Genomic DNA, 14,727 nt, shown 5'->3' on the forward strand with positions numbered 1-14,727 from the left:
TTGCAGGGAACGAAGGGATAACAAGCACCAAACAAGTCAGCAGAACACATTGCATTAGCTCTCAAGGCTTGAAAATAATCCCCTATTCTCTGAGACCATTTAGGCAATGGTCCTGCCCTGCTGACTCTGGGTGTTGGCCACACTTTCTGGATTCTGGGAGACCTTCTTGGCTTGGGTCAACTTGGCTAGACCACGATTCCCAGTATTGTGTGGTGGTCCTCCATTTCGTAATCTGATATAATTTTCCTATGTGGTATAAATCCTAATCTCTGCCTGTGGTTAATAAGGCAAGATTTAAATTATGTTAAAGAGGATTAGGGTGGGATGCAACACCCCTACTCAGGCCACAGCCCTGTTCTGATGTAAGGGAGTTTCACTGGGGTGTGGCCTGCATCACCATCTATCTCACTAAAGATAAAAGCAAAGACAAGCAAGTGAGAGATAGGGACCTCTTACCACCAGGAAAGAAAAGAGGAGGGCAAAGCATGTCCTTTGGACCTGGGGTTCCTGCACTGCGAAGCTCCTAGACCAGGTGAGGATTGATGGTAAGAACTTTACCCCATGGCCAATAGAGAGAGCTGGGACCCTGAATTTGGGCTTCTAGCTTCCTAAACCGTGAGAGAATAAACTTCTGTTTGTTAATGCTATCGACTTGTGGTATTTCTGTTATAGTAGCACTAGAAAAATAAGGGAAACCCTGGTGGTATGGTGGTTAAGAGCTAAGACTGCTAACCAAAAGGTCAGCAGTATGAATCCACCAGGAGCTCCTTGGAAACTGTATAGGGCAGTTCTACTCTGTCCTCTAGCGACAGTATGAGTCGGAATTGACTTGACAGCAATGGGTTTGGTTTTTTGGTTTAGATAACTAAGACAATACCTCTATGAGGTAGGCATCATTACTGATCCCTATTTTACAGATAGGAAACCCTGGTGGCTTAGTGGTTAAGTGCTACAGCTGCTAACCAAGAGGTTGGCAGTTCAAATCCACCAGGCGCTCCTTGGAAACTCTATGGGGCAGTTCTACTCTGTCCTATAGGGTTGCTATGAGTCGGAATCAACTCCACGGCAGTGGGTTTTTTGGGTTTATTTTACAGATAAAGAAGTTGAGGCGTGTATACTTAACATGCTCACGGTCACTCAGTTGGTAAATAGTAGAGCTGAGGTTTGAACCCACACCTACCCCATACTCTTAACCACTAAGCACTTGAAGACAAAGCTTTGCTGATGCAAACCCATATTCATTAACTTTAGAGTTCACAGACTGCATTTATAGTGATTCTTTCGTTCCCAACACCTGTACTTTATAAGTATACTTCCATAAGTTACGTAAATAAATATAGGTTATTATTTATTCAACGGTGCTGACTCACTGATCACAGCTTAAACCAATGCGATATATTCTTTGGTTGGGAAAACCGCTATTGTTCTGGTGTAGATGCTGAGGGGAACCAGAGCCAAGGAGGTAGATTGCTGGTGGTGGGAGGGCAATAGCAGGGGCACTAGCGGGCCAGGAGACGTACAGGACCCATTGTTGGGGGAACCTGTTTCCTGGGGTGGCGACAGCAGTCAGTGGCGGACCAGCCACCGTGGGCAGGGGGCGAGGGAAATCGTGGGGAACCTCACTCAGGAGGGTGAGCAACACAGGTACGCTTTCTGAACTCTTTTGGGAGGGTTCGAAACTCCCACTTTTTCCGTTGCTATTTTTTTCTTCAAACCTTCTCACAATCTGCTGGGCCCGAATGGTGTTTTTGACCTAACCAGTTCTGTCAGGCCTCAGAATCCTCGGCCCTCACCCGCCGTTTTGGTCGGGCTCCCAATGACACCGAGGTGCGGACGGAGGGAGCCACTGGCTTTAGGACTGAGACTGAGTTTCTGGAAGGCGTGGTAGGAGGACGAGTAACCCGAGCCGACCCGGCCCTCCGGGCGGGCGGGCGCTGAGAGCGGGCTGAGCCGAGGCCGGGGGTAGGGGACGCCGCTCAGCAGGCGGAAGAGCAAAGACGGAAGCGGGGCTGCCACCTGCCTGGGGGGGTGGTTGACCTGCCTGCGGGGTGGGGGTGGTTGACCTGCCTACGGGGGCGGGGGGGGGTTGACCTGCCTGCGGGGGTGATTGACCTGCCTATGGGGGCGGGGGGGGATGGTTGACTTGCCTGGGGGGGTGGTGGACCTGCCTGCGGGGGTGGTTGACCTGCCTACGGGGGCGGGGGGAGGTGGTTGGCCTGCCTGCGGGGGGTGGTTGACCTGCCTACGGGGGCGGGGGGGGTGGTTGACTTGCCTGGGGGGGGTGGTTACCTGCCTGCGGGGGTGGTTGACCTGCCTACGGGGGCGGGGTGGGGGTGGTTGACCTGCCTACGGGGGTGGTTGACCTGCTTACGGGGGCGGCGGGGGGGGGGGTGGTTGACCTGCCTGCGGGGGTGGTTGACCTGCCTGCGGGGGTGGTTGAAGCCGAGTCTGAAGGTCACCAGTCTGTGCTTCTCTTTAAAGAATTTTACAAGGCACTGACAAGCTTGTCACCCAGTCACACTAGGCAAGGAGACCATAGCCACTAAAAAGATCTTGACCTGGGAAACTGGAGAAGAGGACCGTGAAGGTACCTAGAGATGAATTGGCTGGCTCAGCCAGTGTGACAAAAGGGATAATATGCAATGACAGTCAGTGGAATAGTAGTAATGAATTTATAATGCAAAACACTCCAAGGATTATAAAGGTCTTATTAGGGGAAAGGAGCTGGGAGAAAATCAAACTCAAAATGCGTTTAGTTCAGGAGCCAGATTCTGAGACAACATCTAGTAAAAGTTTTTTATTTAAAATGTTGGGGAATTTTTTTAAAAAGTGGACAGCAGAACAATTTTACATTAACTACTTCAGATTATCCTATGCTCTATTAAAGAATAACAGTAATATTGAATAGTGATTTTTAATTTTACCCCCAAAGGAATTTTACTGTTACCTATACTTACCATGGAAAGCTATTGCACTTATTTTCCTGCGATAAGAATCAAGTTTTAACTAGTTATGGGATTTTACATAGAGCTTTACTCATGTATGTAATACAAAACAAACAAACAAACAAAACCATTGCCATGGAGTCAGTTCCAACTTGTCATGAACCTACGATGTAGTACAGGGTAGAATTGCCTCAAAGGATTTCCAAGGACCAGTTGGTGGATTCAAACTGCCAACCTTTTGGTTTTCAGCTGAGCTCTTAAGCCACTGCACCACCAGCACTCCACAGAGGATAATTATTCAATAAACTGAAAATATACAGCTAAAGTTCTGTGTCTGATTTAAAAGCCATTAATGCTTGTTAAAGTAAATAATATTAAAAAAGAGGAAGGAAATGGGATTTCTCCATTACGTAACATATTGTCAGTCAATGTCTAGGTTGTGGTTGTACCTCATTTTAAAAAAATAACGTGTCCCCAAAATTTAATGAGTAATTACTTTAGGAATTTTACTTACCCTTTGCTTTGGACTAGTTGCAACTTGCACATGCCATGCATTAGTTCATGTCACTTGTTTTATATAGAATGCCTGGATTTCAAATTTGGATTTTTCCCTCACTCTTTGCTAGATAAAAGCCCAAAGACAACTCTCTCTTACACTTACGGATTGTGTCAGTCCTGATTCTCGCTAGACAACCTCCCACCCCCCCAGTGTAAGTCCTGACTACTTTGCAAAAATCAGTTTCTCCCTCCTGACTGGGTGAGTTTACCTCTGGGATTCTGCAGAATTTCTTATGTTTGGTTCCATAGGGATAAAACTGAGACACATTATTCACTTCAACAGTTAGTTAGCTGTACCTAAAGGCTAATCTTACACAAAATGGCAAGAGAATAGAAACACAGAGAGACTGTTTGGAGCACATTAATTGCTATATGTCCTTTATTTACAAAACAGATTACCAGAAAAAAGAAAATATATATATATATATATATGAAAAATGAGCACACTACCAGAAAGTGCAGCAAAGATATTTGTGGCATGATAATTAAATAGATATTTTTAACATCTTACACTGAGAATACTTAAATGTCATGCATCAGAGTTAGTCACACATCAGATTTTAAATCCAGCCATACTGATGGTAAGGAGATGTTTTGCACAGTGGCTTTAATAGATTTTGTATAATCAGGACAAAGAATTTCTATATATATATACATATCATTGCTCTAGTTTTAGATTTGTTTAGAGAAAACTGGGCTGGAGTGGAGGTGAGAAGGAGTGGAGAAGCTTTAATGCATTGACCATTGTTAATACTGGGTACAAAAATACGATCGAGTTCAAGTAGGTGCTTTATGAGTGGAGTACAGAAACATTAGTGTTTGAGTTACGCTTGCTGTTGTGTTTTAGGTCTCATATTTTTTTTTTTTTTTACTCTATCTGCTCTTTACATCGTGCTTGGTAGAGTAGAGGGTCAGCAAAAAAGAGGAAGACCCTCAATGAGATAGATTGACACAGTGGCTGCAACAGTGGGCTCAAGCATAGCAACGGTTGTGAGAATGACGCAGGATCAGGCAGTATTTCATTCTGTCGTACGTAGGGTTTCTGTGAGTCAGAACTGACTCCATGGCATTTAACACCAATACTCTTTACTAGTTCAGATAGTTGAAGTTCTCAGATGGATTATCTAACACACTGTTTCAGAGTAGAAAGTGAATGAACTTTGCAATCAGTCACCTAGGTTCCAAAGGCTACTTTACCATTTATAATCTGTGTGACTTTAGGCAAAACACTTTATCTCTCTGCACCTCAGTTTTCTCATATATAAAATGAGGTTATTGGGAAAATTTATGAGCTAACCATTATTACAAAAAAAAAAACCAAACCTGATGCCGTCAAGTCAATTCGACTCATACTGACCCTATAGGACAGAGTAGAGCTGTCCCATAGAGTTTCCAAGGAGCGCCTGGTGGATTCGAACTGCCGACCCTTTGGTTAGCAGCCATAGCACTTAACCACTAGGTCACCAGGGTCTCCAACCATTATTAAGAGCTTAAAATAATGTCTGGCACAAAAGCATTCAATTTCAGTGGCTATATAATCAAGGTACTGTGGGTTAACTGTGCTGGCAGACCAAAAGAGCTGTTAAAAGATTACCATCTAGAAGTTGGGTAAACAGGAACCACACCCTGTCAACATGAGATATGGTTGAAACAACCTGTGAATTACTATCTCCTTCTTGGTGTTTTTCTAGTCCCTTCCCCCTTTACAGGTTCCCACATGCACAAAAGAACAAAGTGTGACCACTGTTTAACCTTCCTTAGCCCTCCAAAGATGGCGATGTAGTGCCAAAGATCAGTGCGCTTCTGCTATATTCCATAATAAGTGATGCCAACGGCTGCCAAGAGGACTCCATCTTGAATATCATGAGGTTCCATCTTGGATTCCAGATGCACTGCAACCTAAATAACATATTCCACCATTCTGAGAAGTACCCAGCCCTTGAAAGAAGCCCACTAAATATTCATTACTCTTTTGTCTCCACTGAACCCATATGAGCTCTATCTAGCCTTGCTTCCCTTTTCGAGTCAGTCTTTTGGAGAGGCTTAAAACAATAAAACTTGCTGAAGATAAAGTTTGTCTTTCGTGTGTATTCTTACTCAGGAAAAGACAAGGACCCTTTGTGTCAGATTGTTCACAGTACTATTGGTATCTTCCGTAATTTTTGCTTGCTTCTCATAGACAAAGCAAAGAGATTCCTTAAAGTTAAACTAAAATAATTTTCAAATAAATTCAGTGAGTAAATTTGCAGTTTTTATGTTGTTATGCCTTTGCTATATAGTTCAATAGAATTTTTAAGCTGGAAGAGACTTTACAAAACATCCACTTCACCCCATTTGCAAATGAGGAAAACAAGCCTTGAGAAGTGAAAAGATCAGCCTAAGGTCACACCGTGCTAGATACACAATTAGAACTCTTGTCATGTCTTCTGGCTCTTCTCACTATACTGTATAAAACCTAAGCAAGTTATAGTTAGTACTCCTTATAGCCTTAAAATAAAAGAGCAACTTCAGATCTATAGAGGTGCTTGGAATTACACGTTTTATTTTTTCTCCAATTTTTAAAAATATTCTCTTCTCATTACTTCAAAAGTAACAGAAATGTTGTGTCAGTTGCTCAATCCAGCACAGAGACTGACTCCCAGACACCTTTGGACAATGCTTGAGCAAGAAGCTGTCCTCTCTTTTTGCTTTTGGTGACCTTAAGTCACCTCCCCCACTTCTACTTCAGCTTTTTTTGGATTGATATACCCATTCATCTGTAACTTTTAACCTATTTGTGTCTTTTGATTAGTGTTAGTATCCTTTTACATTTCTCCTATTTGTGTCTTTGTATTTAAAGTGGGTTTCTTGTAGGCAGAATATAATTGGGTCTTGCTTTTTTATCCAACCTAACAATCTCTGATTGTCTAGATAATTTACATTTAATGTGATTATTGATATGCTTAGCTAATATCTATTATCTTGCTGTTTGTTTTCTATTTGTCCTATCTTTTCTTTTTTCCCCCTATTCTTTTTCTGGCTTTTTTTTTTTTTAATGAGTATTTTTTATTCCATTTTTTTCCTCTTTGTTTATCATACTGGCTTATTAGCTATACCTCTCTGTTTATTTTTTATAGTAGATGCTTTAGGGTTTATAGTATATGTCTTTAATTTATTATAGTATATGTCTTTAATTTATTATAGTCTGTCTTCAAGTACAATTATACTACTTCATGTAGTATAAGGACCTTATGACAGTATACTTCTATTTCCCTCCTCCAAGCATTTGTTATTGTTGTCATACATTTTACTTCTATATATGTTATAATCCCCACAATATGTTGTACATTTTCCTGCACTCAGTGTTGTCCAGTGTCTGAAAAACACCCTTTCGTATATTTTACCTTTTGTTTGTTTGTTTAAGCCAAAAGGTAAAGCCAGTCCTGGTTTCTCCATTATGTCTTCAGGTATGTCTCTAACTCTTGCTGGGTTATCTACTCCCCTACATCTTATCTTTCCTGCTCTGTTCTTCTTTAGTTTTTTGTTTTTGTTTTTTTTTTTCCTCCCCCACAAATGCTGATGTTATAGATTAGTTCATGTGTGTGTGTTTGTGTGTGTGTGTGTGGTGAGGGTGAGAAGCTAGGTGCACATAGCTGGGGATGGTATGAGGAGTGAATACTTTTCTTTTTTTTCTTAGCTCCCCATTCCCTCATCTTCTAGCCCCTGGTAACCACTAATTTTTTTATCTCAATGGATTTACTTATTTTAGATATTTCATGTAAGTGGAATCATACGGTATTTGTCCTTTTTTGTCTGGCTTATTTTTTTTTTTATATTACTTAGGATAATGTTTTCAGGGTTTATCCATGTGGTAGCACTTATGAGAACTTCATTTCTCTTTATAGCTGAATGACACTGCACTCCATTCATCTGTTGATGGGCATTTGGGTTGTTTCTTTTGACTATTATGGCAGAATATCTATCTTGAGTGGCGAAAATTATCCTATTTTTCCCTCACCTTAAAATTCTACCTGTGTAGAATTGTATCCTTAGTTAATGTAAACACAGCTAAATATGTGCCAGAACATTACATTATTCGCCTCTATATTGCAAGAAAAGCCCTGGTGGTACAATGGTTAAAAGGTCAGGCTGCTAACCAAAAGTTCAGCATTTCAAATCCACCAGTTGCTCCTTGGAAACCCTGTGGAGCAGCTCTACTCTGTCCTATAGGGTTGCTATGGGTCAGAGTCGACTCAACGGCAAGGGGTTTGGTTTTTTTGGTTTTATATTGCAAGAGGGGAAATAATGGGATCACAGTTTTGGGTGGAAGCTAAGCGTTTACGTGATGGTAGTGATCTAGGGTGAGCTTTGGGTCAAAAAGTTATATGAGAGACAAAAGAAGAGGACTATTTATCAAGACACAAAGAAGGGAGAAGAGACAAAACAATCTAAATAAGAAGGTGGATAAACACTAGAATAAGAAAGATGAAAAGAGAAAGTAGCAAATATGACCCCCGCACCACCACCACCACAGACACACACAAAGTAGCCAAGATGTTTCCTGTATTTGCCAGGGTTCTTTCTAAGTGGCAAGTTCACGGCCTGTGGCTGTAAGGACTTCTCTTCAGAGAATTTTTGGTTAAATCCAGTGTTAGCTTTCTACTGTTTGTTTTCTTCATGAAAGAAACAATAAAACCTCTTTAATTCAGAAATGTTAATACTTTTTAAAGCACATCTGGAACTATAATTATTTTGTCCACTCCACACTTCTGTGAGGGCAAGTACAATTATCTGAATTTAATAATTGAGGAAACTTGGAGCACATAGACGTTAAATGACTTGACTTACTGCGTAGCTGTGGTAAGAATCTGTATCTCATCACTGATGGGAAAAGGAGATTAAATTAGTGATGTCTGGGATTCAGACTGGTTTCAGAGCACTGCAGCTTTATTCATTCGGCATGTATACTTTGAGTGTCTGATATATGCCAGATACTCTACTAGGCACTAAGGATACCAAGATGATTACATCAGTCCTGTCCCTCAAAGAGCTTAAAGTCTAATGAGAAAGACAGATAAGAAAAAGACAGTTTAGTGTATTTGTTTGTTTTGTAACTCTTTTTTTCTGTCTGATTTAAAATACAGCTGCATAAAACAATAATTATAAAACTGTGTTGATGGGCTTGTCATGTATAAAGATATAGTGTGTATGAGAATAATCACATAAAGAAGGGGGAGGGAATCAAGCTGTATAGGAGCAAAGTTTTTGTAAAGAATTGAACTTAGGTTGGTATTTATCTGAAACAGATTATTATAAATTAAAATCTTAATTTAGTCCCCACACCAACCACTAAGAAATAATTCAAAAATATAGTAAAAGAAACAACAAGAGAATTAAACTGGCACACTAGAAAATACCTGTCTAATACAAAAGATGGTGGTAGTGGAGGAATTTGCCAGTTGTCACTGCGTCAGCTCCAGCTCATGGTGAGTACAAGTGTGTCACAGTGCAACCGTCCTCCATAGGGTTTTCAGTGGCTGAGTTTTCAGAAATGGATCATCAGGCCTTTCTTCTGAGGTAACTCTGGGTGAACTCGAACCTCCAACCCTTCAGTTAGCTTAGTTAACCATTTGCACCACCCAGGGACCTCAGTGGAAGAATAGAGGAACCAAAAGGACATAAGACATAGAAAATAAACAGCAAAATAGCAGACGTAAATCCTACCATATCCAAGATTACATTAAAATTTAAATGAGTTAAATACTCCAATAAAAAGGCAGAGATTGGCAGAACAGATTTTAAAAAAAAAAAAGATCCTATTATATATGTTGTCTATAAGTTGAGAAACTTTGTGTCAGTAAATAAATTGTAAAAGACACACAGTCATTGCAAAGTTTATATATGTGTTCATATAAATTTTATTTCTTCCCTTAGATCCAGAATGGCCTTAGTCTCTCATGTCTTCATGTTTTTTATACTCACTGTTTTTCTTTCCCTCAAATGTTAATTTTCCAGAGACATGGATCAAAGCAGTGAAGGAGGTGTGAAAAAGATAAGCAGTGTGAATCTTGACAAACTTATAAGTGACTTCTTGCAGATAGAAAAGGTATGCAAATGTATCAAACAGCTGTAGTGTATAAGGAAAAATGGAACAGATTTTTGCCAGGGGAAAGAGTTGGGAAGAAAGAAAAACATACAAGGTAAAGACACTTAAAATGTATTTTGCTAAGCTTTCTCTCCCTCATTTTTAAAATTTGTATTTATTTAAAATCTATATAGTTTTGACTTACTTGTACTAAACCCACTGCTGTCGAGTCGATTCCGACTCATAGCAACCCTGTAGGACAGAGTAGAACTGCCCCATAGAGTTTCCAAGGAGTACCTGGCGGATTTGAACTGCCAACCTCTTGGTTAACAGCTGTAGCACTTAACCACTACGCCACCAGGGTTTCCTACTACTTAAAAATATTTCTGGGACAAAGGGTCAAATAATTGATGTACTTCACTAAAGTTAAAGAGAAAATACAACTTAAATTCTCAGAATGTACATAACTCAGGAATTGGTTTCATTAAGAATTAAAATAGACTCAATCTTTTGATTTCTTACCATTATGACTAACATTTTTTTTTTAATTTAGTCCTTCCTATTCTATCTTTTCTCTTTCCCATTTTTTTTTTTTTTTTAACAGTGGACCCAGTTAAAGTCACAAACACACACACACACTGGACAAATTGTATGGTAGACCAAACCCAAAAGTATTTCTTGGGTTTCCATCCCTCCTCCCTCCTCCTGGGAAAGGAGTAGGAATAGCTGTTGAAAAAAAAAGTAGGTAGATAAATTAGAGATTTGGGGATTGGGTGTGTGAAGTGAGGATGGGAGGGGCCATAACACCTATCTCTACTTTTTCTCCTTATCTTATATAAAAAAAAAAAAAAATCTTATACTTCTCTATTATTTCCTTTCCTTTGCTGTAGTAAAAGAATTTTTATGACAATGGGTGTTTTGAGTTAACATTATGAGCATTTTTTAAAAACAATGAACTTGTGTTTTCTTAAATAAGTGATACTATTATGGGTGGGTTTACAATAAGAAAAGATGGCAATGGTAAAATTAGCCTGAAAAAACTGTAAGGAGGGGCTATAGGAATAAGGCAATAGAACAAATCTGGATTAAAAAACAACAACAAACCTCTTCCTGTAAAATTTAACAAAATGAAATTAGAAGTTAATAAAGTAAAGCAAAACAAAACTTAAAAGCTTAGCCACTCTCAAAAAAAGGAAAGTCCCCACTCACAATGGTATTTGAAAGTGGCAGGAGAAAACGTACTAGGAAAATTTCAGAACAGTCATTAATACACTTACCCCCAATTTGGAAGAAAGGAAACGGAGAGGCAGCCTACATGAGATTACAGAGTAGATCTTTACGCCATGCTAGCTCATTAGAGAGGGAGCAAAAATCTCTAATGATTTACTATTTTGTTTATCCAGGCTGGAGGTAAGGATATAAAAGAAAAAGAGCACAATCATGTCAAAACATGAGTTAATCATCTCTAACAATAAATAATAACAACAACATTTTTTTAAAAAGATACAAAATAACGTCAGAACCTTGAGGTAGCCTGAGGATGAATAGACAGAGGGAAAGATCCATTCAAAGTACTTCTCTCCAGCTCTGGACAAATTAGATCGTAGACCAGGCCCACACAGGATCTTGGGTTTTTTTCTGCCTAGGAGAAGCGTAGGAATAAATGTTAAAAAAAAGTAGGTAGATAAAGTAGAGATTTGGGAATTGGGTTTTTAAAGCAAAGATTGAGGAGAGAATAATACCTAGGATTGACTGTTAGAAGGAAGAATACATGACTTCAATTTCAAAATAGAATAATGTAAAACCTGAGCATAATTGCAAGAAATAGGATATGCCCAAAACTAAGTGAAATGCCCTTACATTCAGAACTTTTAACAAAATTTCCAGAAAAAACGACATCATGTCTGCTAATCTTGATGACATAGAAGAATCCCCTCTCTGCAATGACTCTTCCTTTTTTCTACCCAGTGGCAGCTGCAAAATAGTTGAAACATAAACCAGCCATCAAAGTGACAGTCTTCAAGGAAGACAAATAAGTCTCAGACAATGTAAGAAGAGAATAAAAGAAAATTTACTCACATAGTAGAGTACACAGAACATCCAGATAGAGTTGCCCATGTTAAATTCAATTTAGATGAAAGTACATGGCATGGTGATGATACAAAATACTATAGCAAAAAAAAAAACACTAATAAAAAAAGTTTTTAAAAATAACATAACAGGCAGAGCACAGATGAAAAATCCACTCTGGAAAGAATTCTACCCTCCTCCCCCTCAAAAAAAAATAGAAGACATTTTTCCACAATAAATGATTTGCTCTTGAAGAAATCAAAGATATGAAACCAATGAAATAATAAATCAAAAATAGAATGATGATAAGGGAGCTTGTGGATTTAAGAAAAACAATTGAGGGCTGAAGTCTCATCATTCTAACAGAAGAATTAGAATTAGCGGGAGCCATAGTAGACCCATGGTCCAGGAGTTGACGGAATACCAATTGAGGTGTTTCAACAAACGCATGTAGTCCTGGAAGTGCTCACTCATCTATGTCAAGAAATTTGGAAAACAGCTTCCTAGCCAACCAACTGGAAGAGATCCATATTCATGCCCATTCCAAAGAAAGATGATCCAACAGAATACAGAAATTATTGAACGATATTATTAATACCATACAAAAGTAAAATTTTGCTGAAGATCATTCAAAAGTGGTTGCAGCAGTACATCGACAGCGAACTGCCAGAAGTTCAAGCCACATTCAGAAGAGGACGTGGAATGAGGGGTATCATTGCTGATGTCAGATGGATCTTGACTGAAAGCGGAGAATACCAGAAATATGTTTACCTGTGTTTTTTTGACTATGCAAAGGCATTCAACTGTGTAGATCATGACAAACTATGGTTAACATTCTGAAGAATGAGAATTCCAGAACACTTAATTGTGCTCACGCAGAACCTGTACATAGACCAAGAGGCAATTGTTCGAACAGAACAAGGGGATACTGTGAGGTTTAAAATCAGGAAAGGTGTGTGTCAGGGTTGTATCCTTTCACCATACTTATTCAATCTGTATACTGAGCAAATCCAAGAAGCTGGACTATATGAAGAAGAACATGGCATCAGAATTGGTTGAAGACTTATTAACAACCTTTAATATGCAGATGACACAACCTTGCTTACAGAAAGTGAAGAGGACTTGAAGCACTTACTGAAGAAGATCAAAGACTATAGCCTTCAGTATGGATTACACCTCAACATAAAGAAAACAAAAATGTTTACAACTAGACCGGTAAGAAACATCATGATAAATGGAGAAAACAATGAAGTTGCCAAGGATTTCATTTTACTTGGATCCACAGTTAGCACCCATGGAAGCAGCAGTCAAGAAATTAAACAACGTATTACATTGGGCAAGTCTGCCACAAAAGATCTCTTTTAAAGTGTTGAAAAGCAAAGATGTCACTTTGAGGACTAAGGTGCACCTGACCCAACCCATGGTATTTTCTATCACTTCGTAAGCATGCAAAAGCTGGACAATGAATAAGGAAGATCAAAGAAGAATTGACGCCTTTGAATTATGGTGTTGGTAAAGAATACTGAATATACCATGGACTGCCGGAAGAACTAACAAATCCATCTTGGAAGAAGTACAGCCAGAATGCTCATTAGAAGTAAGGACAGCGAAACTTCATCTTACATACTTTGGACATATTATCATGAAGGATCAGTTCACTGAAGAAGGACTTCATGCTTGGTTAGGTACAGGGTCAACAAGAAAGAGAAACATGCTTCACCAGATAGGTTGACACAGTGGCTGCAACAACAAGCTCAAGCCTAACAATGATTGTGAGGATGGCACAGGACCGGGCGGTGTTTCATTCTGTTGTTCATTTAAGTCAGAACCAACTTGACGACACCTAACAACAACAACATAATAGATCCAACCAGAAATTAAATAAGTAACATAAAAGGAAAATTTGCTGTATCACAGCAAATGCAAAGAAAAATACAAAGATTAAATGACACAGAGATAATACATAATGGAGACTAGAGAACAATAATACATATAATAGGTGTCCACGAAATGAAAATTCAACGTATAGACAGAAAAATACTAAAGATATACCAAAGATAATTCCTCTTATATCAACTACATACGAAGTGGAAAGGATACACACTGTTCAATGGAAAATTGACTCCAACGATTGACAGTGAGGCATATCTAGGTTAAAAAAAAATCATTCCTCCAAAGTCATCTCTAAAAGGAAAATCAGGCTGGCCTTGTAGTCCTTTATGGCCGCTTTCAGTGTCACAAGTGAGAGAAACAGTGGCTACAGAATACTCAGGAGGAAAAGTATGATCTAAAAACTATATAGCCAGTTAAGCTTTTAAATGAAAGTAAAAAAGCAGTAGATGGGCATTCTCAAATATAGAAACACTTGGGAATATAGTACCCAACAATGCATTTTCTTAGTTCTGTACTCTTTCTTCTTATCTCTTTTTGTTGTTTTATCATCTCACCTTTGACTTCTTGCTTAATTGATTTCATGATCTCTTTAATTATACTAAAGTATAAAATATTTTTATGAAAGAAAAAAGCTTTACTACTAGCTTTCTAATTAGAGTTGAGAAAAAGTCAAGGAGGTCCACTTTCACTATCATTATTTAACATTGTCCTAGAAGTAATAATCCATGAAAAGAAAAAAAGAGGAATAAATAAGAGGCAGTGTTGGTACAAAGTTTTTTAGACTAATTGTATTAAAATTTTTAAATAAGAAATTGTTCATTTTTAGATCTAATAATGGTATTGTGATCATATTTTTTGAGTCTTATTTCTTAGAGCTATATGTAGAAATATTTACCAGTGAAACCATATAATGTCTGGGAATTGATTTAAAATAAATTCAGTGGTCAGGATAAGGAAGTAGGTAGCGATATAGATGAAACAAGACTGGTCATGAATTGATGATTGTTGAAGCTGTTTGGAGGGTACATGAGGGCTTATAATACATTCTCTCCTTCTGTATATGTTTGACATTTTCTATAACAAAAAGTTAATGTTTTTTGATCCTCCATTTGTGTTTCCCACAGATATATTCTCAAAGTTACCAAAGAGATATGTTCAAGAATGTTTACTCAGTGGTTGTAATAGCAAAAAAGAGAG

General features: G+C 38.7%; 1 protein-coding gene across 1 annotated transcript in view; it reads left to right on the forward strand.

Annotated features, from left to right (window-relative positions):
* The first annotated feature begins 1,415 nt into the window (after positions 1-1,415).
* The window catches only part of CCDC152 (coiled-coil domain containing 152), a 73,599-nt gene continuing 60,287 nt past the window's right edge, over positions 1,416-14,727 (forward strand). Inside the window, exons 1-2 of the mRNA XM_003407901.3 lie at positions 1,416-1,644; positions 9,498-9,588. Coding sequence (XP_003407949.2) covers positions 1,436-1,644; positions 9,498-9,588 — 300 coding nt within the window. The 5' untranslated portion in view covers positions 1,416-1,435. The remainder of the gene's footprint in view (positions 1,645-9,497; positions 9,589-14,727) is intronic.

Source organism: Loxodonta africana, chromosome 2 (genome assembly GCF_030014295.1).
Source record: "Loxodonta africana isolate mLoxAfr1 chromosome 2, mLoxAfr1.hap2, whole genome shotgun sequence".
Taxonomy (NCBI): domain Eukaryota; kingdom Metazoa; phylum Chordata; class Mammalia; order Proboscidea; family Elephantidae; genus Loxodonta; species Loxodonta africana.